The 25070-nt window shown below is 40.7% G+C and overlaps 3 protein-coding genes across 3 annotated transcripts; all 3 read left to right on the top strand.

The window, feature by feature from the left end:
- The first annotated feature begins 191 nt into the window (after positions 1-191).
- Positions 192-5827, top strand: thap12b (THAP domain containing 12b). The gene is made up of 5 exons (XM_089014152.1): positions 192-494; positions 1603-1723; positions 1826-1933; positions 2014-2050; positions 3034-5827. The coding sequence occupies exons 1-5, from the start codon at positions 406-408 to the stop codon at positions 4926-4928; spliced, it is 2250 nt and encodes a 749-aa protein (XP_088870278.1). The 5' UTR covers positions 192-405; the 3' UTR covers positions 4929-5827.
- Positions 5828-5964: 137 nt separating this feature from the next.
- LOC148888630 (microtubule-associated protein 6 homolog) lies at positions 5965-15018 on the top strand. The gene is given in 4 exon segments (XM_089014153.1): positions 5965-6819; positions 6822-7053; positions 8842-9058; positions 12653-15018. Coding segments are annotated over 4 exon segments (1029 nt in total). The 5' UTR covers positions 5965-6440; the 3' UTR covers positions 12854-15018.
- A 2321-nt stretch (positions 15019-17339) lies between these two features.
- On the top strand, positions 17340-24852 carry LOC148888629 (histone H4 transcription factor). Its single transcript, XM_089013531.1, has 10 exons — positions 17340-17411; positions 17939-18101; positions 18191-18417; positions 19748-19859; positions 19935-20087; positions 20161-20235; positions 21015-21135; positions 21217-21355; positions 21418-21542; positions 23852-24852. Exons 2-10 carry the CDS (start codon positions 17954-17956, stop codon positions 24258-24260), a joined length of 1509 nt encoding a protein of 502 aa, XP_088869657.1. The 5' UTR covers positions 17340-17411; positions 17939-17953; the 3' UTR covers positions 24261-24852.
- Positions 24853-25070: the final 218 nt, after the last annotated feature.

Raw genomic sequence — 25070 nt, 5'->3', positions numbered from 1 at the left:
AAGCAAAACAAACACATCATTGCTCTGTATGTTATCGCTGGCAGAAGGAGGCATTGACAAACCACGTGATTCCGTGACGTACATTATTCGCGACCGACGTGTAATGTGATTGGTCCACAGCTCATGAAATCAACCAATTATTGTAGCGTTTACTTTGTGTGCCTCCAATCAATAGCCGCAGCTACTGAAAGATTGTCGTTTTCTTCCGCGCCTCTCAAAATGCCCTAACCGTCAAATGACACATTTTTAAGATGTCGTTTTATTTATTTTACACTATCCTTTAAGATGCAGTTAAGATCGACCTATCTGGTTGGCCAACGCTGAGAAATAAAACAACCTTTAAAACAATAACAAGGTTCGTCGAACGATACAGTAGCCAAGTTTGCTAACGAGTTAGCTTGAAACATGCCGAATTTTTGTGCGGCCCCGAACTGCACACGGAAGAGTACCCAGTCGGAGTTGGCTTTTTTCCGCTTTCCCAGGGACCCCGAAAGGTAAAGATATATTATTTTATACAGTGCGGATACTTGGAAGAAAACGTTCTCGAACTTTTCACGTTTACATTGAAAATATTTTTTTTTTAAATTGACAGGCAAATCGGTGCTGTTGTTAAAACCCTTTCTATGATTTTACGCAGCGGGCGAAGTTAAAGTCATTCCTTTCTGAGCAGCATTTAAAATCAGTAATGTATGCCTTCGTTACATCTTGGCTAGATTACTTTAATAATGCATTATATTTTGTAATCAGCAATTCCTTCCTTAAACTACTGGTCAATTTTAAAGTTCATTATTACTTTACTTTCTGTTCCAACATTTAAATGGGTTTCCCGCAGTTGACCTCTCGTCTTTTGTATTGCCCGTCCTTCTTGAAAGGACCTTTCATTAAATGTTCGGCAAGCTCCCGTTCTGTTCGTTTTAAAAGACATACCTCTATTCTTTGTCTTTTATTTCATCCTTTTACCCTTTTTGTGTGTACTTACATTTGTTGTGCTATACGGCATGTATATTATTGCTTTAAAACACACGATTGGCTGCGAAGGAATGTAAAAACAGTATGTATCAATAAATTAAAAAATAAATACGTTAATAATGAGAAGAAACCAAAGAAAAATGGACGGTATTTGAACCCGCAAATGAATGAAGCAGCACTTTTATGGTGACCGCACAACCCTCTATGGTACGAGCTGGCACGGTAGAACTGCCGTAGAATTGACACTAATATTTTATTTCTCAATTCACAGTAAAATCGCAAAGTGGTGAGTTGTTGAACACAGATTATACCCTGAACTAGCTGCCAGCCAATCACAGTGCTCACATCAACGAACACTTATTCATACTTCTAGTCGCAGCTCTGAACCATTTAATATTCTATTAACCGGACAAAAATCATGTGCCTATAACCTATAACCTAGGTAACCTATAAATGCTGGCACATTCTTAACATTTTTTTGCGTGATAAACCATGTATGTCATGATTGTGATTGTCCTCCAACACTTTCTTAACCATTTTTGGTTGAGTTCCAAAGTCAGGAACACGCTAATTCAAGACTTTATTGTGTGTTTGAAATTATGTCCAAAAAAAGTGAATGTTGTGTGTTTGCAGATGTCGAATTTGGGTAGAGAATTGCCGCAGGGCAGACCTGGAGGCCAAAACTGCTGACCAGTTGAATAAGCACTACAGATTGTGTGCCAAACACTTTGACCCGGCTCTTGTATACAAAACTGTGAGTACCTTTCATTCATATTAAAATTTTGGAGTTTTTTAATTTCCAAGATGCATTCCTGCATCACAGTGTAAAGGTCTAAAAGTTGTGTTTCTGTGTCAGAGCCCCTACAGGACGGTGCTCAAGGATACGGCCATTCCCACCATCTTCGATTTGACCAGCCACTTGGCGAATCCTCGCGTCAAACACCGCAAGCAGATCAAAGAACTTGTGAGACGGGGGGGGTGGTAAAAAATTGCCGCTTTTATTTGTCAAATATTTTAATGTGGAATTTTTTGTTTTGATTTCAGACAGAGGAAGACCTAAAACGAATCAAGGAAAGAAGATGTGAGTAAAATGGCGCTACATTGGACCAACTAGCGTTTGAAACGTTGGGGTGCAATCCAATTCTAGGACAGTACGTTTGAAAGCGGAATGATTCCGTAGCTTTCATTTTGATAAAAAAAAGCTGCTCAGTTTGAGAGCGTATAATGCAATAAATCATGTCATTTTTTTTAACTATAGTGATTTCTCATCTTACGAACATTCCAACTTACGAACATTAAATTTGCGAGCATATAGTCTTGGCTAACGAACTAGTTTTTGGTGGACTAACCAAACCACACAGCGCCACAGTGGCTGGCGGACTAATTTTCGTCCCCACCTTTCTATGAGTACAGACGTGGTTTGTTATCGAGTGGAGTGCTTTTGCTATTATGGGACCGAAAAAGACCCCACCACAGGCTAGTGTTAAGCCAAAGAGTACACAAAGGAAAATTACGGTCGAGCAGAAGAAGGAGATCATCAAAAAACACGAACGAGGTGTGCGTTATTATTATTATTATTATTATTATTATTATTTTATTTTTTTTATTATTATTATTAGCTATCTATTACCTTGCTAGTTTTCTGCCTATATAAGGCGCTTATAATAATAATAATAATAATAATAATAATAATACATTTCATTTTTAAGCGCCTTTCAAAACTCTCAAGGTCACTTTACAGTCACTGAATGAAGTTTTTCTGTGGGTGAGCAGCGGCAGCCACACGTGCCAGGGTTCACTCAACCCGGAATAACTCAAATAGATAGAAAGATAGCTAGCTAGCTAATAGATAGCCAGCCCGAAAAGCTAATAGATGGATGGCTATCTATTATATTATATTATATTATCTAGATATCCAGCTAGATAGCTAGCTAGATAGCCAGCCAGATAGCTAGCTAGATAGCCAGCTAGAAAAGCTAATATCTTATCAATGAAATGTATTATTATTGTTATTATTACTTCACTGTCAATCAAGTTTACATCCTGGCTTTTTTTTCCCTTTAGTGGCGTCCTCCGCTGAAAAATCCCAAAAGGATGCGGCGCCCGAAGACCAGATTACAAACGAGCCGCAGATGTCGTCGGAGGAGAAACAGCTGCGCGATTACCTGCACTCCGTGTTCGAGGTAATCCTGACTCTAGCCAAGCAACGCATCCCCTTTCAGACCTTCAAAGATCACCACGGCGACAACACGGCCAACAACTTCCAGGCGCTTTTGGAGTACCGCATGCACGCCGGCGACGAGGCCCTGAGAAAGCGTTTCGAGGCCGTGCCGGTAAATGGCGAGTTTCTCTCCTCAACGCAGCTGTCGCAGCTTCTGGACGTGTGCGAGAACACCGTGAGGGAGGAAGTGCTGATGGAAGCCAGGGAGGCTCGTTTTTTTTCCCTGGTCACCGACGATTTGGTGGATTTTGGAGGTGACAAGCACCTCCCGCTTTTTCTTCGCTTCGTCAACCAGCATAACGTCCTTCGAGAGGAATTTTTGGACTTTGTGCTATTCGACGGCGACGAATTGGCGCTGGTGGAGCGTCTGGAGGCGCAGCTGACGGAGCGCTGGGGGCTCGTCATGGAAGATTGCCGCGGGCAGGCGCACAAAGTGACCGGGGCTTCGGCCACTAAGATGAAGGCGGTGGCCGCGCACCTAATGGAGAAATACCCGCTGGCGCTTTACATGCCTTGCTCGCGCATGGCGCTCAATATCCATCTGGCCAACAGTTTACCCTTCCCCAACGTCCAGGTGCTCATGGAGACCCTGCGGAGGTTGGCGGTTTTCTTCAAAAACCATCCGGCGCAATCTCTGCTCGCCACGTGCATCTCCGCCCACTCCCCAAAAAGTGACGAAAAAGCGGCGGCGCTCCACCAGGCCTGCGCCGAAGGCTGGACGGAGCGCCACAACGTTTTCGACGTGCTCCTGGACATCCTGCCGCCGCTCGTCGCCTGCCTGGACGCCATTCACCGCAACGACGACGGCGCTTTCGACGGCGCGGCGACGGCCGACGCGTACTCCCTCGCCGAAACGCTAGCCGATTTTGAAATGGTGATGACCACCGTGGTCCTCAAAAGCGTCCTCACCTTCACCCGAGCGTTCGGACGGAACCTCCAAGGCGAGACGCTGGACGCCTTCTGCGCCGCCAACAGTTTGACGGCCGTCATGCATTCGCTGGTCGAGGTCAACGACAACATCGACGTGTATCACGAGTTCTGGTACGAGGAGGCCTCCAACGTCGCCGCCTCCCTGGAGATCCCGGCGCGGGTCCCTCGGCTTTTTGTCCAGAGGCAACGCGCCGCCGACATGGCCGAGATCCAAGCGGACGCGTACCACCGCGAGTACGTCACGTTGCCCATCATCCAGAGCGTCATGCAGGAAGTGGAGGAGATGTTCTCCGAGGTCAACCTCAAAGTCCTCAAGTGTCTATCGCTGGTGCCCGCCATCATGGGCCAGATGAAATTCAACACGGCCGAAGAGAACTCGGCCGACGTGTACCGCGCCGACCTCCCCAACCCCGAAACGCTAGCGGCCGAGCTGCACTGCTGGCGCATCAAATGGAAACATCGCGGCAAGGAGGTGCGCCTGCCCGCCACCATCCACGAGACGCTGCAGCTACCCGACATCAAGTTCTTCCCCAACGTCAACGCTTTCCTGAAAGTTCTCTCCACGCTGCCCGTGCTCAAAATAGAAGAGCGACGCGGCGCCGCCGCCGGCGAGCGTCTGCGGACGTACCTGGACGCCGTGCCCGCCAAGTTTTGGAACCGCGGTCTCGCCGTGCTAAACGTCAACGGTCACGTCAAGCCCGACTTGGACGTCATGGTCGATAAATACTGCAGACTTTATCCTGAGGAGGAATCCGAGTTGGAGCTCGAAAATGAACCCGAGCCTGAGGAAGAAGCTACCGCAAAATGAATGACGTCCTCCATTTTGTGTGAGGCCTTCGAGTGACTTTTGATACCATGTCCTGACATCCAATCAAACGTCAGCATTTTTTATTTTTGTACAGGCATCATTTTCTGTTCGTGCACATACCACAACAGTCTGACTTTGCAAATGTTGCGGTGTGGAGTTTATGTGCAAACAAATCTGACTTAAAAATAATACAGTGATACCTCTGCTTACGAACGCTTTAGCTAACGAACTTTTCTCCTTACGAGCGTTAAATTTGCAAAAATATAATCTTGACATACAAACTACAGTGATACCTTGGTTTACGAATTTAATTGGTTCCCAGACAGAGTGTGTAAGGTGAAAAGTGTGTATCCCAAAAATTAATTTCCCATAGGAAACCATTAAAATGAGAATAATCCGTTCCCAGGTCCCGATAAAACATAATTTTCTACTTTCTAATTGTCTAAACCTTAAAACTATAAAACTCAAACTAAACTTAATCATCAAGCCATCGACTACCATTACAAAGGTAAATAAAACGATTTTATTGTGTAGTTACAGTTTATTTTTTTTTAATTATAATACCATAGCACATTCATTATACATAAAAGAATGTATATTTTGTGTAGTTTTAAGGCTTAGAAAATTATGTTTTATGGGGACCTGGGAACGGTTTATTCTCATTTTAATGGTTTCCTATGGGAAATTAATTTTGGGGATTCACACTTTTCGCCTTACACACTGTCTGGGAACCAATTAGGTTCGTAAGCAAAGGTATCACTGTACTGTACTTGTTAATATAGACATGAGACGATTTAGCGATGTGTTGAAGCGCGTGTAGACCACAAGATGGTGTTGTTGCACCACTTACACCAATTACTCACCAGCCAGTTTATTAAATAGATAAAACATAACACTGACCTGTTGTCCGCGTCACCTTTAATGACTTTGAATAATCACAAAGTATTTTTGGTGTGTTTCATGTTATTATATTGATTTCCTTGCCGCAATAGTTCCCCTCAAAATAGTGATTCACATTTGGTATGGGTACCAGCCAATCATTGGGCACATTTGGACAAACACAATCACACTTGCATTCAGACCTGCTTTAAAAAAACGAGTCGTCATGGTAAGACCTTGTGATTCCCTAGAAATGTTTGAAATGTATGCCATACAAATAAAATCACATTGATACTTGCGGGGCAATGGCGCGAATGGCTGCCGCTGCTTACCCGCACACAAAAAAAAATGTTCTTATCCCGTGACTGTAAAGTGTCCGTGAGAGTTTTGAAATGCGCTTAGAAATTAGATGTATTATTTCATTTTATTGATTGAAATCATAAAACCAAGTGCTACTTCCTCCATCTGCTGGTTTATACCCGCAGTTGCGTTCAGGTGCAAATTGTGGGTGGGGTCGTCTAGATGCCTGCAGCCTAAGCACATCCGTTGAACCCTGCCACATCCTGCGAGAGGAGGAAGGCAGGAAAAGTCGCTAACGAGTCTGCATCAGCACCACCGTGGACAGGAAGCACCATGGCCTGGCCGTGCATCACGCGGGCTTGCTGCATCAACCGCTTCTGGAGCGAACTGGACAAGGCGGACATCGCCGTGCCTCTCGTCTTCACCAAATATTCGGACGTCCAGCATAAGCAGCCGAAGGGGCCCACTGCAGATAGCCATCCGGAGGCCGCCAAGGCACCGCCCGCCGTCGCCGCCGATTCAGACCCCTCCTCCTCCGTCATGCGGCAAGATTTTAAAGCGTGGAAAGTGCGTCCGGAGCCCAGCTGTAAACCCCGGAACGAGTACCAACCAGCAGCTGGGCCCTTCATCCCGGAGACCCAGTACCAGAAAGACTACAAAGCGTGGCCCATTCCCAAAAAACACGACCACCCGTGGATCCCCAAAGCCGGCGCCACCGGGGGGGGAAACTGGAGCAAGTGTCCGGCGAAATGGAGGCCGGCATGGAGAAGAGCGAAATTGAGGAGAAGCTCCAGGAGAAGGAGAAAAAGGAGCCAGCCAGGAGGGACAAGTCCGGCGAGCGGAAAGACCAAGAGGCGCCTGCCGGCAGTGAGCAAGGCAGGGCGGCCGTCGACGCTGTCAACAGACACATTAAGCAGACCATGAACACTTCCAGCAGCAGCTACAGGTAACGTCCACCATACATCTTTACATTTCTTTTTATTTTTGAAGGATACTGAAAAGTTACATACAGTATTTCATAATGGCGTCCATTTGTATATTTTTTTCCAGGTGGTCCGTGAACGCCACCTTACGTTTTTATCAATGCCATTTTACAATATTCGAAGTTGAAGCTAGAAATTATTTACCCACTAATACCGAAGCCTTTATTTGTCAATGCTTTTCAATGAAAGAATGATTTTGCAAATCAATTTCACACTGTATGCAGTATCAATGAAGCTCGCAAAAAGATAGTGTTTGTACGGCAATCACTCATTCTGCTCTCTATAATCACTTTGGCCCATGAACATCATGTAGGCCAAGACTGAATAATTCAATAAGTCTGGGGACACGCTACCAACCGTAGCGTGTAGCCATATTTTTAAACCATATTTTTTTATGAGACCATTTCACATGTTAAAAACATGTCCAAAACAAAAGCCCAGGCACCATTGTATCCTGTAATCAGTTGGAAAAAAATAGGAACAAGTCAGACAAAAGAAGGAGGCATGAGATCATCATAACATGTGAAATCTAATATATTTTTGGTTGTTAGCTGGGAAGGGCGGGCAAAACATTTATTTGAGTGGGCCAGGCCCCCTTTTGCCCCTGCCTGAACTGTCTCAAAAGGAAAAAACAAACAAACAAACAAGGCAAAACGCAACCCGGAATAACTCAGAAAGTTTGCTAGCTAGCTAATAGATAACTAATACACTCCATAGCTAGATAGCTAGATAGCAAATAGATCGCAAATACATAGAAAATAGATAGCTAGCTAGGTAGCGAGCTCGATAGCAAACTAGGTAGCGAGCTCGATAGCTAGCTAGGTAGCCAGCTAGATAGAATTAGAATCATCTTTATTTCCAAGTATGTAGAACACACAAGGAATTTGTTTCCGGTAGAACACGCTGCACTAGTATCATCATCACAAAAATTGCAAAGAGGAACGATACAGTTCTATTTGGGTTACTGTTTAAAGAGTTAATGGTGATTTGGTGCGTATGAATCGGTGGCTAGATAGCTAGCTTCATAGCTAGATAGCTCAAGTGGAACGCTGGCGCATGTGGTATATTATTATTATTATTATTATTATTATTATTATTATTATTATTATGTTAATGCAAATTTAATTTGCATTCAATGGCCAAATTTATCAATATAATGAATATCAATCATATTATCAATATAATGAGTTGGTAGAAGACGTGAATATATGCAAAAAAAAATTATATTACAATAATATGACAACTTTTGACAAATATTTCAGCCATAGATTGAACTCCCAAGTTTTGGATTCGATTGGATGTACCTTTATTCTTCTCGCAGTGGAGAAATTTACATTTCACAGCAGCAAAGTTATGAAAGGAACAGGAGAGGAAAGAAAGACGTAGAAAAAGGATGTAAAGGAGCTGCTGGAAAGGCAGCCAATCTCGCGACGCCATCTTGAAGTACAAAAAAATTCATTCTTCAGCACTTACTGTACCCTCTTTGTGACATGAAGCAATTCTACATGAAAAGAGGAGAGGGTCAAAGCATCCTTTTCAGCAGTGGATGACTTTTTGCACTTTGTACCACTTGTGGGGTTTTCACTTTCAGAGGTCCCACAGCTTACGTTTTACGTATTTTTCGACTCATGTAGTTACAATTGGCCAAATGAGCAGCTTACACCATAAAGCAAAGAGGACATCGAAGCCTTTAACGAAGCAAACAGCTTCCACTTGCTACAATTAAACATTGTGTTGTTGCTGTCCTGCAGAAGTGAGTTCAAAGCCTACAAGGACGTGAAACCGGTGAAGCCCATCAAGGCGGCGGCTCAGTACAAACCCTCGGCCGAGAAGGAGATCAGCTTGGAAACCAGCTACAGTGCCACTTTTAGGGGTGAGCAGGTCAAGGCTCAGCCGGATGACAACAAACTGCTGGAGCGCAGGAGGATACGCAGTCTGTACAGTGAGCCCGGCAAAGAGCCACCTAAGGTGAGCACGCACACATGCAACAACACACACACACACACACACACGCACACACACGCACACACACATGGACACACACACACACACACACACACAAACACACACACAATCATATTCATAATCAGGGCATAAACTTTCTGGTTTATTTATTTATTTATCTTTTCATTTATTTATTTAATCTTGTATTTATTTATATGATTTACACATTATTATTTTTTTTTACACATTATTTATTTATTTATTTATTTATTTCAATTTATGTTACTTCCGGGTTGAGAGATCGCTGGAGCGTGTGGCTGCCGCTGCTCACCCGCAGGAAAAATATCCTGTGACTGTAAAGTGTCCTTGAGAGTTTTGAAAGGCGCTTATAATTGAAATGTATTATTATTATTATTATTATTATTATTATTATTATTATTATTATTATATATTGTTCAATTATTTATGTGTTTACTTATTTACTCAATAATAATATTAATACTAATAATAATAATATTAATACATTTCATTTATAAGCGCCTTTCAAAACTCTCAAGGACACACAGTCACAGGATATTTTTTATTTGTGTATCGATCTATGTATTTATTTATTTATTTATTTATTTATTTATTTTATTCATGTATTTGTTATTTGTGTGTTTATGTATTTGTTCAATTAATTCAATGTATGTATTTATTTATTTACTCCTTTATTACTCGTCTATTTCTTTATTTATGTTGTTATTTTGTCATTAGTTTATGTATTTTTCATCTATGTATTTATTTTTCTATTTGTTTTTGTGTGTTTATGTATTTGTTCAATTATTTATGTATGTATTTATTTATTTACTCATTTATTTATCTATTTATTTATCTATGTATTAATTTATGTATTTGATTTATTTATTTGTTTATTTGTGAGTTTATGTATTTGTTCAATTAATTAATTATGTATGTATTTATTTACTCATTTATTACTCGTCTATTTATTTATGTTGTTATTTTGTCATTACGTTATGTATTTTTCATTTATTTATTTATTTATTTATTTATTCGATTATTTATGTATGCATTTATTCATGTACTCATTTATTTATTCAATTATTTATCTATCTATTTATGTATGCATGTATGTATGTATTTATTTATTTTGTTTATTTATATGTATTTGTTATTTATTTTCAGTTTATTTTCTTGTTTTTCATTTTTTATTTATCTATTCATTTGTTTATTTGTTTGTTTGTTTGTTTTAAGGACTTCCTTAACCGTTTTTATTGAAACAGTGACATTTAATGGGTCTGTGCGGATGTGTTCTTTTGCCGCATATGCAGGTAACATCCGACTTACGACCGAGTTCCGTTCCGACCAAACGGTCGTAAGTCGAAATGGTCGTAAGTCGAAATCCATTCAAAATGTTGAATAGAGACTCGGAGGCAAAATGACTCACAAACTCCCCTTCTTAAAAATGTTAAAAATGGGGTCTGGAGGTTGTAAGTCGGGCTGGTTGTAAATCGGATGTTACCTGTAGATTGTTTTGCCTTGGCGGAGGTATTCGGCACGTATCCAATCTGCTGCTGTTTCATTTTTTTGCCACCCGCGGCGTCAATGGTCACTCCATATTGTGTGTGCGTGTGCACGTTCTCCAGTCAACATGTGTTCATGTAGCCCCTTACCTCCTTCTCTCATTTTCGTAGGATGTGTCAGAGGCTGACAGCAGCTCTGTTCTAAATCTGCTGTAGTCAGGTGTGTTTCCATTGGAAAAGCATGGGGAATCACTTCAGATGACACACTAACTGACTCTTATTATGAAAGATCTCCAATGTGTAAAAAAACTAATCATGTCACTTAATCCCATCGCAAGCAAAAGTGCAAAGACCCTTTTTGTGCTGTTTAATTGTCATGACACTGACCCCCATTCCACCCTAAAGCACACCTGAAGGCTATGCATGCTCAAACCATAGATTGGAATTCACTCAACTTTTTTTTTCAACTCATTCACTGCCAGACATGTGCAAAAATGTGTCCAATCCAGTGCCAGGGTTTTTGTCATTGTCACTCGAATTCCAAGACCCACAGAATATTGAGTTTTAGTACTTCCTAAATATTAATTGCAGTGCAAGAAACAATAGACTCTCTTCTTTCATCAGAAAAAAAAGTTAATTCCTAAATTATATGGGTCTGGAGTTATATGAGCTTGAAATGAAGGCGGCTGTGCAAAATACAATGCGCTACATTCATATCGGTTTATATAGCGCTTTAACAACAGCTGAAGCTGGAACAAAGCGCTAACATGGGAAAAAAATGGAAATACTACCGCGTTTTGGAAAAGAAAAAACATTGCCAGAGGCCATGGCCAGCGCTTTATCGGCACCAAAACAAAAAAAAGAATCAAAACTCGGACAAATTCGGGAATGGCGCTCTATTTTTCATATTTTCAATTCCTGAATACATTTGTGAATGGCAGTGAATGAGTTAATTGTATTTATATACAGACACTCCCCTACTTATGAACATTCACGTTACGAACAATGGTACATAAGAACATTTTTGCGGGTATGTCGAAAAATGTTCGGTCAGAGATGCTGTAAGTTAGATTTTTTATGATCAGAATCAGAATCAGAATCATCTTTATTGCCAAGTATGTAGAACACACAAGGAATTTGTTTCCGGTAGAACACGCTGCACTAGTATCATTGTCAAAAAACTGCTAAGTGGCACTATACTATACTATACTATACTATACTATACTATACTATACTATACTCATGAAGTTAAACTTCATTTTATTTATATTATTACATACATGTACATATTGTGTGTGTCTTTCTCTCTTACATATGTAGTAATCTCTCCAGTTGTACATGTACATATCTTTATAGAGCACAGGTGTCAAAGTCAAGGCCCGCGGGCCAAATCCGGCCCGCCACATCATTTTTTTCGGCCCGCGAAAGCAAATCAAACTTGTTAAATTCCATGATGATTGCTAAAATCTGAGCCAAAATTTCATTTTTTTGGATGTCAACCACAATAAAAGTCATTATTCTTAACTTCAGATTTGAAAACGAGTTATTCATTAATTTACTGTGTGCTCCTATATGTAATATTTGAAGGGATTTAAACATTCTAATGGGTTCCCCAAATTCATAACGGCCCTCGAGAGGAAACCATAACTACAATGTGGCCCGTGGCAAAAAATTACTTTGACACCCCTGTTATAGAGCATATACAGTAAAGTCTCGTTATATCGATATCGGATATATCGATAGTCCCGGTTATATCGATACTATTTCTATGCATGCACGGAGAAAATTACATGCAAACAGGGTCGGATATATCGATAGTCCCGGTTATATCGATATTTTTTCGGACTCCCTTGAATATCGATATAACGAGACTTTACTGTATTTTATTTTTATTTTTCAGTACAAATCAATACAGGTTACTTCTAAAAGCCGTAAACATATTTATATAAACCTTAAACATACTTATATAATCCTTAAACAGACATTCCATACAAAATATAGCACTGAAGCAACTTACAAACAAATTCACCTTATGAACGACCGTAAGTTGGGGATCGTCTGTTGTCTACTTTTTTTTTTCTCCCCATTCTCACAGGCGGACAAGCCGTCATCTCGCATCCGGCAGAAGAAAACGACGACGGGGAAGGTCGTCAAGAAAACCAAGGAGAACAAGGAAAAAAAGGTGCTGGCTACTTCCGCATCCGCCAAGAAGAAAGACGAAGCGGCTGCGGCGGAAACGGGCGTCACCAAGAAGAACAAAGAGATCAGCAATAGACTGGCCGAGGCTAAACAGTAACACGCGTTAACTCCGTCAGTCTCTTTGCGTACACTCGCTTCACGTATTTCACCTTGAGCTCATGTACTCGTACAATTCGTGTGGAAGGGAGAGAAAATGTGTGTGTGTGTGTGCTCAGAGTTGAATTCTTGAGCGAATTTTTGGAAGCGTCGTTTGACAACATTTAATTTGATAATACATTGATACCTCGGTTTACGAACCCTTTGGCTTACGAACTTTTCGGTTTATGAACGTTAAATTTATGAAAATTTTACCTTGGCATACAAACTATTTTTCGGGATACACACGGAGCTGCCACAATGAGTGATGTGTCGTTTGCGAACAAGCCCGTTCTCCTAACAAGAAAATGGCAGCCGGCTTGTTTTGGTCCTCTATTCCCCGCCCCCGTTCGTCGGTTAAAGCCACGTGATTGGTCAAGAACACAGCATAGGGGGTTTACAGACAGAGAGAGAGTGAAGCCATTCTCCAAAAAAGAAATTGGCAGCCGACATTTTTTGTCCTCTATTCCTCGCCCCCAGTCTTCGGTTAAAGCCACATGATTGGTCAAGAGCGCAGCAGTGAGGGGAGGTGGTTCAAACATGAGACAGGCAGACGACAGTGAGAGAGTGACAAAATGGGTAGAAAACAGTGAAATTTGGACTTGTTTCAACTTTGATAGTTCAAAGGCAGAGTGTAGACTGCAAGGTTAAAATTCCCATCAATCAGGCTCCACAAATAACTCGCACAAGCCATCTGAACACTTGATGCAAAAAGCTAACAACCCAGCTAAACAGAGCACAATTGATGAGGAACTAGATAAAATTATCGCAGAGAAAGCACCTACAAGGGATCATTCCTCAAGATGGTGAAAGAAGAAGGCTACGTCAAGTGTTTAATCCTGAGGAACCCGGCCACTCCATTCCATCAAGCCATCAACGACCATCACAAAGGTAAATAAAATGACTTTATCATACAGCACAGTTTATTTATTCAATTAGAATACCATAGTATATTTATTACATACATATTATAAATATGATATTTTGTGTAGTTTTAAGGCTTTGACAATTAGAAAGTAGAAAATTATGTTTTATGGGGACCTGGGAACGGATTATTCTCATTTTAATGGTTTCCTATGGGAAATTATTTTTTTGAATACACATTTTTCGCCTTACTCACTGTCTGGGAACCATTTAAGTTCGTAAGCCAAGGTATCACTATTCTCTTTTTTTTTCATGCCATTTCATATCATTTCACATTTTTTCATTCCGCTTTGCAGGATTCAAACACAATTTTTCCCCAAATTCCAATTGCATTTTCTGCTACTGTTATGATTAATTAACTCATTCACTTCCATTCACAAATTTATTCTGAAAATTGAAAATATGATGTAGAGCACCATTCCTGGATTTGTTCTTTTTTTTTTTTTCTTTTTTAGGTGCTGATAAAGCGCTGGCCATGGCCTCTGACAATGTTTTTTGTCCCTTCCACAGGGCGCTTTCCATGTTAGCGCTTTGTTCCAGCTTTAGCTGTTGTTGAATCGCTATATAAACCAATATGCATGTATTGCATTGTATTTTGGACAACCACCCTCATTTCAAGCTCATATAACTCCAGACTCATATAACTTAGGAATTAACTATTTTTTTCTGCCATAAGAAGAAAGTCTAAAGTTTCTTACGCTACATTGAATTTTTATCTACTCCTAAAACTTAATATTCTGTGGATCCTGGAATTCGAGTGAAAATGACTAAAACCGTGGACACATTTTCGCTCATCGTCTTGGCAGTTAATGAGTTAAGCACCTAATTTGCACATTAGTCTTTTAAAGCCAGGGTTATGTGTCCAAAAATGCATTTTACACCTAAACTCAACATTCATTGATTGTAAAAACTCATTTTGTGAGGAGAGAAAAAAAAGGCCCACTTACTTGTCACGGTGCCTCTGCTGCTGTTGTTTCACCACCCCTCCAGCCCACTATCAGTGGCTTTCATCCGTTTTGTTGCTAAGATACCAAATCAATTGGACTCGACCCGCAGCAGCTCGTATGCAAGGCCTTCCATTTTTTTTCTCTCCATCCCGATTTACAGGATGCATTGTAGTTTGTACATTGAGTCTTATGTATGCTGTGCTTTTTGAAATACTGTATATGCATGTCTCGTAGTAAACAAAAAAAAAAAAAAAAACGATAGTCTCGTCATGGCTATATAAACAACGAAGTAAACAAACACCAGCAAGGTGGTTCCTGCTGCAACTTTACTATTACGCAATTAACACAACTGGTTTTTGAATTACGAAACACATGGGGCTAATAGCTTACATTTTGAGTCATACTGAAATGCAAAACTATAGTGACTAATGAAAAAACAAAGTGAGTGAGTGAGTGAGTGAGTGAGTGAGTGAGTGAGTGAGTGAGTGAGTGAGTGAGTGAGTGAGTGCGAGTGAGTGAGTGAGTGAGTGAGTGAGTGTGTGAGAGTGAGTGCGAGCGAGTGAGTGCAATCAAGTGAGTGTGAGAGTGAGTGAGTGCGATCGAGTGAGAGTGAGTGAGTGAGTGAGTGAGTGAGTGAGTGAGTGAGTGAGTGAGTGAGTGAGTGAGTGAGTGAGTGAGATAGTGGGTGCGAGCGAGTGAGTGCAATCGAGTGAGTGTGGAGTGAGTGAGTGAGTGAGTGAGTGAGTGAGTGAGCGAGTGAGTGCGAGTGAGTGAGTGCGATCGAGTGAGTGCAATCAAGTGAGTGAGTGAGTGAGTGAGCGTGTGAGTGAGTGAGTGAGTGAGTGAGTGAGTGCGATCGAGTGAGTGCAATGAAGTGAGTGCAATGAAGTGAGTGAGTGAGTGCGATCGAGTGAGTGCGATGAGTGAGTGTGAGTGAGTGAGTGCGAGCGAGTGAGTGCAATCAAGTGAGTGTGAGAGTGAGTGAGTGCGAGTGAGTGAGTGAGTGAGTGAGTGAGTGTGAGCGAGTGAATGCGATCGAGTGAGTGCAATCAAGTGAGTGAGTGAGTGAGTGAGTGAGTGAGTGAGTGAGTGAGTGAGTGCGAGTGAGTGCAATCAAGTGAGTGTGAGAGTGAGTGAGTGAGTGAGTGAGTGAGTGAGTGAGTGAGTGAGCGAGCGACCCTGCGTGTGTGTGTGTGTGTGCCCATGACTGTCCATGCCACCACCATCACTACAAAGAAGTCAATCAAGTGCCACCATGTCCACTCCCACTCCCTGGTGCTAAAGGCCACCATGTTTTTTTTTTTATTTTTGTGTGGTCTGCTTTATGATGGGTGGCATCGCATTAACCCATCAGTGAAGAAACGGTCTAAAGCAGGGGTGGCAAAGTCATTTTTTTGCCGCAGGCCACATTGTAGTTATGGTTTCCTCTCGAGGGGCCGTTATGAATTTGGGGAAGCCATTAGAATGTTTAATCCCCTCCACATAGTACATATAGAGCGTGCAACAAATTAATGAATAACTAGTTTTCAAATCTGAAGTCAAGAATAATGACGGCTATTGTGGTTTACATCCAAAAATGTGAACTTTTGGTTAGGATTTTATCAAGCATCATGGAATTTCACAAGTTTTATTTGCTTTTGCGGGCCCATAAAAATGATGTGGCGGGCCGGATCTGGCCTTGACTTTGATAGCCTGTGGTCTAAAGGGAGAAAAAGACAACGGATGCAGATGATAATGTATTTATTGTAATTCTTTTTTTGTGTGTGTCTGCGACTGTGTCTTTGTGCGCGCGCGCGCGAGCTTGTCAAATTGTTCAAATTTAACTCGGATTAAAGAACAAAAAGTGAATGTTAACTTTTGACGTACTGTTTTGTGTGCGTGTGTCTTAAGTAAATTTTAGGTGTAATAGTAATATAACATCAAAAGTAAATAATGTTTTTTGGGTTACATAGCAAAGACATCCGTGTGCCAAAAAGCGCCCCCCGGACGAAATTGAAGATTAACATTTTATGTTAGTGAAGCAGAAAACACCCCTGGAACAAGCACATTGTTGAATAAGATAATAAGATCAATTTAAAGAAGACTATTTTTCTTGTGCTTAAACATTGAAATGAAGAAATGGTGACAGGAACACATCCAACATATTGAGTGAAATAACAGCTGTCTGCCCATTTGTGATGTATTTTTTTTAATTACTTGTTGGGATGTTGTCATCCATATTCCTCTGAAACACTCATGCAAGTATAAAAGTGTCAATTATTCATTGTTTATGTCTGGTGTTTCCAGTACGCCATGAGATGCTGAATAAATGATTAGCATGGACACTTGAACAGTAAAATACCACCTAACAGTGGCAATTCTGTTTCATGCTTCAGATCATATTCGCTCCTTGGGCGAGTTAATAATATTTTGTCATTTATTGGTGGTATTAATAAGACGTTTTTGCTAGCTCGTTGGTATTAATCGCGTCTAAATTTGGTTAGTGTAAAAAAAAATGGAAGCGACTTAAAAACGTTCGACTGTACTTTAATATCAACCCGCGAAGAAGAAAAAGATCACTTCCGGATTGATACCTAGGAAACCCGGAAGTAAACAACTACTACGAACAAGGAGGCAACCGGCGCTCGATGATTGGCCTCACAAATATTTGTAAGAACATTTCCATTATTGTCAGAAACTTTCATTTAACAAACATTAACTTAATTTAAGTACCACGTCGTTAACAATTATCGAGTAATAAAAAGTATTTTAAACATGTTTGACATACGTAGAACGACCGGCAGCAAGGATGTTGGCCATTTAAAACCAACTTTTACACATTAACATTGGAATTCGTCATAACTGTCTGTTCTATTTTTCTGTTTCTCACTAAACGAGGCACTGTGTCACACGTTGAATAATTGACATGACCTTAAATTACGTTCATCGTACTTGGGTTACCTTCACATAAACAGTGGTGAGGTGTCAGGACAACAAGTCATTTGTCAACGAATTTACATATATTTACAGCATAAATTGTATTTTATCTACCATGGAAGGGATTTATGTGGGTGTTCTTTTTAATGTCAATTTCAGCTTCTGCCATTGATCTTAACCTGAACTACTACATACATATGCCACAGAAATATCAGTGTTAGTTTTCCTTAAATGTTTAGAATGTCTTCTTCTGTGCCTAGCGTCTTTAATCCACAATGACCACCAAGAGACTGGACGGGTTTGAGGTACTGTGTGAATGGGCGTCGTGCAGTTACAGAGGCCGTGGCATGGAGGAGCTGAGCGACCACATGTCCGCTCATCTGACAGAGTATTTGGGTGATAAAGATGCCCTGGAGGAGCTGGGTGAGGCTGGTGATACTCTCGTCAAAGTCCCATGAGAGCACTTTTATTTGAATCTGATCATCTGATCATGTTGTTTTGGGGTTCCCCAGACGAGTACGCTTGCCTGTGGAAGGGGTGCTCATTTGTCTCCATGGGCAACCCGGCAGAGTTAGAGGCGCATGCGTACTTCCACAACTACCACGCCAAGCTCAAGTTCGCGGGATCGCAGCTGCTACAGTCCCGTCTGGATCTGCCCGGTTGCACCCAGGTTGTGCACAGCAACAATCTACTGCCCGATGGTTCCAGCAGACACATCTGCCAATGGGAGAACTGTGACGTACGTGACTTAATTTAAACATTGCCATGCAGATTGTCTAGTGAATCAAATTATATCCATCATAGGGGTGATAAATTCCGAGCCTAACCACAATAGGTGAAAATCTTTCCATGTATACGGTGCACCGGACTACAAGGCGCACCTTCACTGAATGAAAAAAAAGCAAATATAATATATAAATATATACAAATTTTCCAAATATAAGGCAAACCACATTATAAGACGCTGCAGTAGAGGCTGGGGTTACGCACTACTTCTTTTGCGGGGGGAAATGGCTGCTGACAGTAGTTGTTGTGGCTCAATATGACTTCACATACAAGGCACACCTGCATATAAGGCACAGGGTCACTTTTTGAAGAAAATCAAGGCTTTTGGGTGTGCCTTATACACCGGAAAAGATGGTATTTAAAACAGCAAAACCCTTCACTAAATCGCCATGGTGGGGTGAGGTTCAATTTGGATTGTTTCACCTGATTCACTGCAACGCACCATAAATTGTCACAAGCTCATGAACTTTCCGCTTCACAAATATTAAATTCCTGAGCATATAGTCTTGGCTGACGAACTAGTTTTCGGCAAACAAACCAAACCACACAGACCTCACGGTGGCTGGCGGAATAGTTTTTCTCACCCCCTTTCTTTGAGTGCAGATGTGGTTTGTTATCAAGTGGAGTACTTTTGCTATTATGGGACCGTAAAAGACTTCACCACAGGCTAGTGTTAAGCCAAAGAGTACACAAAAGAAAATTACGGTCGAGGAGAAGTTGATGATTTTTAGGCTATCTTAATCCTAACGCTGAATCCAAAACACCACAAGCCGAATCACGTTAATTAGCACAGACTGTAGAGTAATTAAAACCTTTAAAAAGGTTTTATTTAACATTTTTAACAGCAACACATGCACACAGAGCAAGATCATCGTTAAGCTATTAGCTTATCTATTAGCTAGCTTGCTATCTATTTGAATTACTTCCGGGTTGAGTGAACGCTGGCGTGTGTGGCTGCCACTGCTCACCCACAGAAAAACGGATCATGTGACTGTAAAGTGACCTTGAGAGTTTTGAAAGGCGCTTAGAAATGAAATGGATTATTATTATATTATTATTATTATTATAAAAATATTTCATTCATTGAAGGTGCCCCATATAATGCGGTGCACCTTATGTATGGTTAAGGTTTTTATATATGTCATTTGTTGAAGGTGCGCCTTATATTCCAGAAAATATGGTAAATTTATATTGAAAATGTCCTGGTGTCATTTTTCCAAATTAATGTTCATTTTTTTTTTTAGCTTTTCTATCTTTTTTTTTCTGTCTTACTGTGTCCACAGAGCACATTTCTCAATCCCGAATGGTTCTACCGACATGTGGATAATCACATTGAAAGTGCCGAGCAGCAGTCGCTCTCGTCGCAACAGCAGGCTCTTCTTTGCCGCTGGTCAGGTAGGACTTTTAATTCCAAACTTTTGCTTTACGGACCCCGTTTGATGACCATTTGCCCCCCAAACCCCCCCCCAGGCTGCGACGCCTACTTCAAAATCCGCTACCGCCTAAGAGAACACATGCGTAGCCACACGCAAGAAAGATTGGTCGCCTGTCCCACCTGCGGCAGCATGTTTTCCAGTAACACCAAACTGTACGACCACCTGCACAGGCAAGCGCAGCCAGTGGGTGAGTCCACTTCCAGTTTCGACACCCGAACCGATTCTTCGCTTTTGTAAAATTCCAACATGGATGCTTATAGAATCACTGGTGTGCGAACACTGCGGCAAAGCCTTTTCCAGCGAGAGGCTGTTGAGGGATCACGTACGACAGCATGGTAAGCCTTCGCGCTTCCCGTATGCACTCGCACATTATTGCATAAGCAAAACCGTCACTGTTCAAAAAAAAGCTTTTTAAAATGTGGGAATGAATACAGAGATACCTCAGTTTACGAACTTAATTGGTTCCCAGAAAATGTGAGTAAGGCGAAAAGTCCGTCTGCCAAACATTTATTTCCCATAAGAAACCATTAAAAATGAGAATAATCCGTTCCCAGATCCCCATAAAACGTCATTTTCTACTAAATAAGCCTTAAAACTACCCAAAATACAGTGATACCTCGGTTTACAAACCCCTTGGTTTATGAATTTTTTGGTTTACGAACGTTAAATTTCTGAAAAATTTACCTTGGCATACGAACAATTTTTCGGGATACACACGGAGCTGCCACAATGAGTGGCCCGTTCTCCTGACAAGAAAATGGCAGCCGGCTTGTTTTGGTCCTTTATTCCCCGCCCCCAGTCATCGGTTAAGACCACGTGATTGGTCAAGAATTATTTTACAGTACAGTTTATCTCTTTAACTATAATACAATAGCACATTTATTATACATAAAATAAGGTATATTTTGTGTAGTTTTAAGGCTTAGAAAATTAAAAAGTAGAAAATTATGTTTTATGGGGACATGGGAACGGATTATTCTCATTTTAATGGTTTCCTATGTGAAAATATTTTTTGGGATACACACTTTTCGCCTGACACACTCTGTCTGCGAACCAATTAAGTTCGCAAGTCAAGCTATCACTGTACTTTGTGACAATTCATGGTGTGTTGCAGTGAATCAGGTGAAATGTCCTTTCTGCGACATGACGTGCACCACGCTAGCCGCCCTGAAAATCCACATCCGCTTCCGACATTGCGACGAGCGGCCCTTCCCTTGCGACTTCTGCGATAAAAGGTCCGTTCAAACCATAAATGACACAGAAGTGACCCCGTGGTCATCTTTATTATTATGATTTTTTTTTTTTTTTTCACACAGATTCAAAAACCAGCGAGACCTCCAGAAGCACACGGACGTCCACAACGAAGGTTCGGTGTTTCATTGCTCGGTGGAAGGTTGCGCGTATTCCTGTCAGACGTTCCCGACCATGAATCAACACTTTAAGCGGGTGCACGAGGTCAGTCGGAGAATCGGATGTCGTGTCCGATCAGATGAGTGATGACATGTTTTGGTGTGCAGGTGGGGGGCATGTCCAAGTATAAATGTCACCTTTGTGACAAGGTTTTCTCCTGGTGTTACACGCTCACCCTTCACCTTCGAAAGAAACATGAACTCAAGTGGCCTTCGGGACATTCGCGATTCAGGTCAGTGACGTCACCAGAGAACATATTTGGTTGTGTTAACGGGACAAAAGGGACATCGGCAAAGCAAAGTTCTTTGTACATATGGTCGGGTTTTTTTTTGGCCAAGAACGCCTTACTATACATGGTTGTTTTTTTTTGGCTAAAAACACCTTACTATGCATGGTCGTTTTTTAACCTTACTATATATATACATGGTGGGTTTTTTTCAGCAAAAAAACGCATTCCTATACTATACATGGTCGTTTTTTTAAGCAAAAAACGGCTTACTATATATACATGGTCGTTTTTTTTTCAGCTAAAAACGGGATTACTATATACATGGTGTTTTTTTTTTCAGCAAAAAAACTCCTTACTATATACATGCTGGTTTTTTAAGCAAAAAACGCCTTACTTTACATGGTGTTTTTTTTCAGCAAAAAAAGCCTTACTATACATGGTTGATTTTTTATAGCTAAAAATGCCTTACTATACATGGTCATTTTTTTTCGGCCAAAAACGCCTAACTATGGTCGTTTTTTTCAGTAAAAAAACACTTTACTATACATGGTAGTTTTTTTTTAAGCGAAAAAACACCTTACTATACATGGTCATTTTTTTCGGCTAAAAACGGCTTACTATACATGGTGGGTTTTTTTCAGCAAAAAAACCTATTCCTATACTATACATGGTCGTTTTTTTTAAGCAAAAAACGGCTTACTATATATACATGGTCGTTTTTTTTTTTTCAGCTAAAAACGGCGTACTATATACATGCTGGTTTTTTAAGCAAAAAACGCCTTACTTTACATGGTGTTTTTTTTTTCAGCAAAAAAAGCCTTACTATACATGGTCGATTTTTTTTTTTATAGCTAAAAATGCCTTACTGTACATGGTCATTTTTTTTCCGGACAAAAACGCCTAACTATGGTCGTTTTTTTCAGTAAAAACGCTTTACTATACATGGTAGTTTTTTTTTTTTTTTTTTTTTTTTTTTTTCAAAAAACACCTTGCTTGACATGGACGTTTTTTTTCCCGCAAAAACGCCTTACTATAGATGGTCATTTTTTTTAAGCAAAAAACGCCTTACTATACATGGTCGTTTTTTTTTCAGTAAAAAACGCTTTACTATACATGGTAGTTTTTTTTGTGAAAAAACACCTGACTTGACATGGACGCTTTTTTTTTTCAGCAAAAACGCCTTACTATACATGGTTGTTTTTTTTGGGGCTAAAAACGCCTTACTATACATGTTTTTTTTTTAAGCAAAAAACGCCTTATTATACATTGTCGTTTTTTCTGCTAATAATGCCTTACTATACATGGTTGTTTTTTTTCAGTAAAAACGCTTTACTATACATGGTAGTTTTTTTTGGTGAAAAAACACCTTACTTGACATGGACGTTTTTTTTCCCGCAAAAACGCCTTACTATAGATGGTCATTTTTTTAAAGCAAAAAACGCGTTATTATACATTGTCGTTTTTTCAGCTAAAAATGCCTTACTATACATGGTCGTTTTTTTCAGCTAAAAACGCCTTACTATACATGGTCGATTTTTTTGCCTAAAAATGCCTTACTATACATGGTTGTTTTTTGGGGGCTAAAAACGCCTTACTATACATGTTTTTTTAAGCAAAAAAAACGCCTTAATAAAAACGACAATGTATAACATTGTCGTTTTTTCAGCTAAAAATGCCTTACTATACATGGTCGTTTTTTTGGGGGCAAAAACGCCTTACAATAGATGGTCGTTTTTTTTTTTCTTCTAAAAACGCCTTACTATACATGGTCGTTTTTTTTCAGTAAAAAAAAACGCCTTACTATACATGGTGGTTTTTTTCAGCTAAAAACGCCTTACATGGTGGTTTTTTTGGGGGCTAAAAACGCCTTATTATACATTTCCGTTTTTTCTTCTAAAAACTCCTTACTATACATGGTGGTTTTTTTCAGCTAAAAACGCCTTACCATACATTGTCGTTTTTTTAAGCAAAGAACGCCTTACTATACATGGTCTTTTGTAAAGCTATAAACGCCTTACTTTACATGGTTGTTTTTTCAGCAAAAAACGCCTTACGATAAGGTTATTTTCTTTCAGCTAAAATTGCCTTAGTTTCAATTGTCGTTGTTTTCCAGCTAAAAACGCCTTAGTATACTGTCATTTTTTTAGCTAAAAATGACTTACTATATAAATGGTTTTTTTTTTAGCAAAAAAAGGCCTTACTATACGTCATTAACCAGATGGATACCAAAACGGAGGTTTAAATCAAACTATGTTTACAATGTGTTCGTATAACAAATTGCTTATACAGCAACGATGCCTTTGTTTTTGCAGATATCGTAAGGACGTGGACGGCTACCTAAAACTGAACATGGTGCGCGTCGAGACTGAGGAGGTGACCAAAGAAATCATGAAGAACATGAACAAGAAAGCCGTCAGCCTTCGCAAGAGTCAACGAAGCCGCGGCGAGAGGACCTCCTCGATGGTGCCCGACAGCGGCCATTTGTCTCCGCCGCTTTCCACCTCTTCGTCCTCCTCTTGCGCCTCCTCCGAGGAGCCGTCGTCTCAGTCCAGCCCGCAGCGAGGCCGCGACTCTCCCGTCTACTGCGTGATGAGCACCATCCCACATATCGAGGTGGAACCTGGCGGAAGCGCAGACCAGGAGGTCGACCCGGGCGGGACATCCGGAGCCGTGCGGGCGCTCACCATGGTGGCCAGGGGGCTGGGCATGGATGTCGTCTGAAACTTTTTTTTTTTTAGCGGAACCTCATTTTATTGGGTTTTTTTTTTCATTGTTGACTTGAATTTGCCTTGTTTTACATTTGAAATGCAGTTCTTTAAATACAGTGATACCTTGGTTTACGAACCCCTTGGCTTACGAACTTTTCTGTTTACGAACATTAAATTTATGACGATTTTACCTTGGCATACAAACTATTTTTCGGGATACACACGGAGCTCCCACAATGAGTCATGTGTCGTTCGCAAACGAGCCTGTTCTCCATACAACAAAATGGCAGCCGACTGTTTTAGTCCTCTATTCCCCGCCCCCAGTCTTCGGTTAAAGCCACATGATTGGTCAAGAACGCAGCAGTGAGGGGAGGTGGTTGAAACATTAAAGAGACAGGCAGACGACAGTGAGTTTCAACTTTGAAAGGCAGACTGTAGACTGCAAGGTTAAAATATTCCATCAATCATGCTCCACAAACAAGCCTGTGCTCATTCAAAAATCACTTTACAATGGCATATTTCTTGATTTAAAACATTCAGGTCTTTCAAGTATTCAAGTAAGAGCAATTTGCCTGCGAGGACCTCACTTTTGGTCCCCAGAGATAAACGAGTCCCCACCTTTCTGCGTGCAGTCAGGTTTTTGTCCCCACTGGGTTGCAAAAACAAGAATACACACACACACACATGCTTTTTTTTCATTAGTCACTATATTTTTGTGTATATCCGTCTTTGGACAAGTGGGCATGCATAGAATTTATTGTAAAAAACATTTTTTTTTACTCTGGGTTCCCCATTTCAAAGGAAAAGTCAAATTAATCCAAGG

Source organism: Hippocampus bargibanti, linkage group LG14 (genome assembly GCF_051943395.1).
Source record: "Hippocampus bargibanti isolate YZ-2025 linkage group LG14, ASM5194339v1, whole genome shotgun sequence".
Taxonomy (NCBI): Eukaryota; Metazoa; Chordata; class Actinopteri; order Syngnathiformes; family Syngnathidae; genus Hippocampus; species Hippocampus bargibanti.
This window is presented reverse-complemented; position numbering and strand designations above follow the sequence as displayed.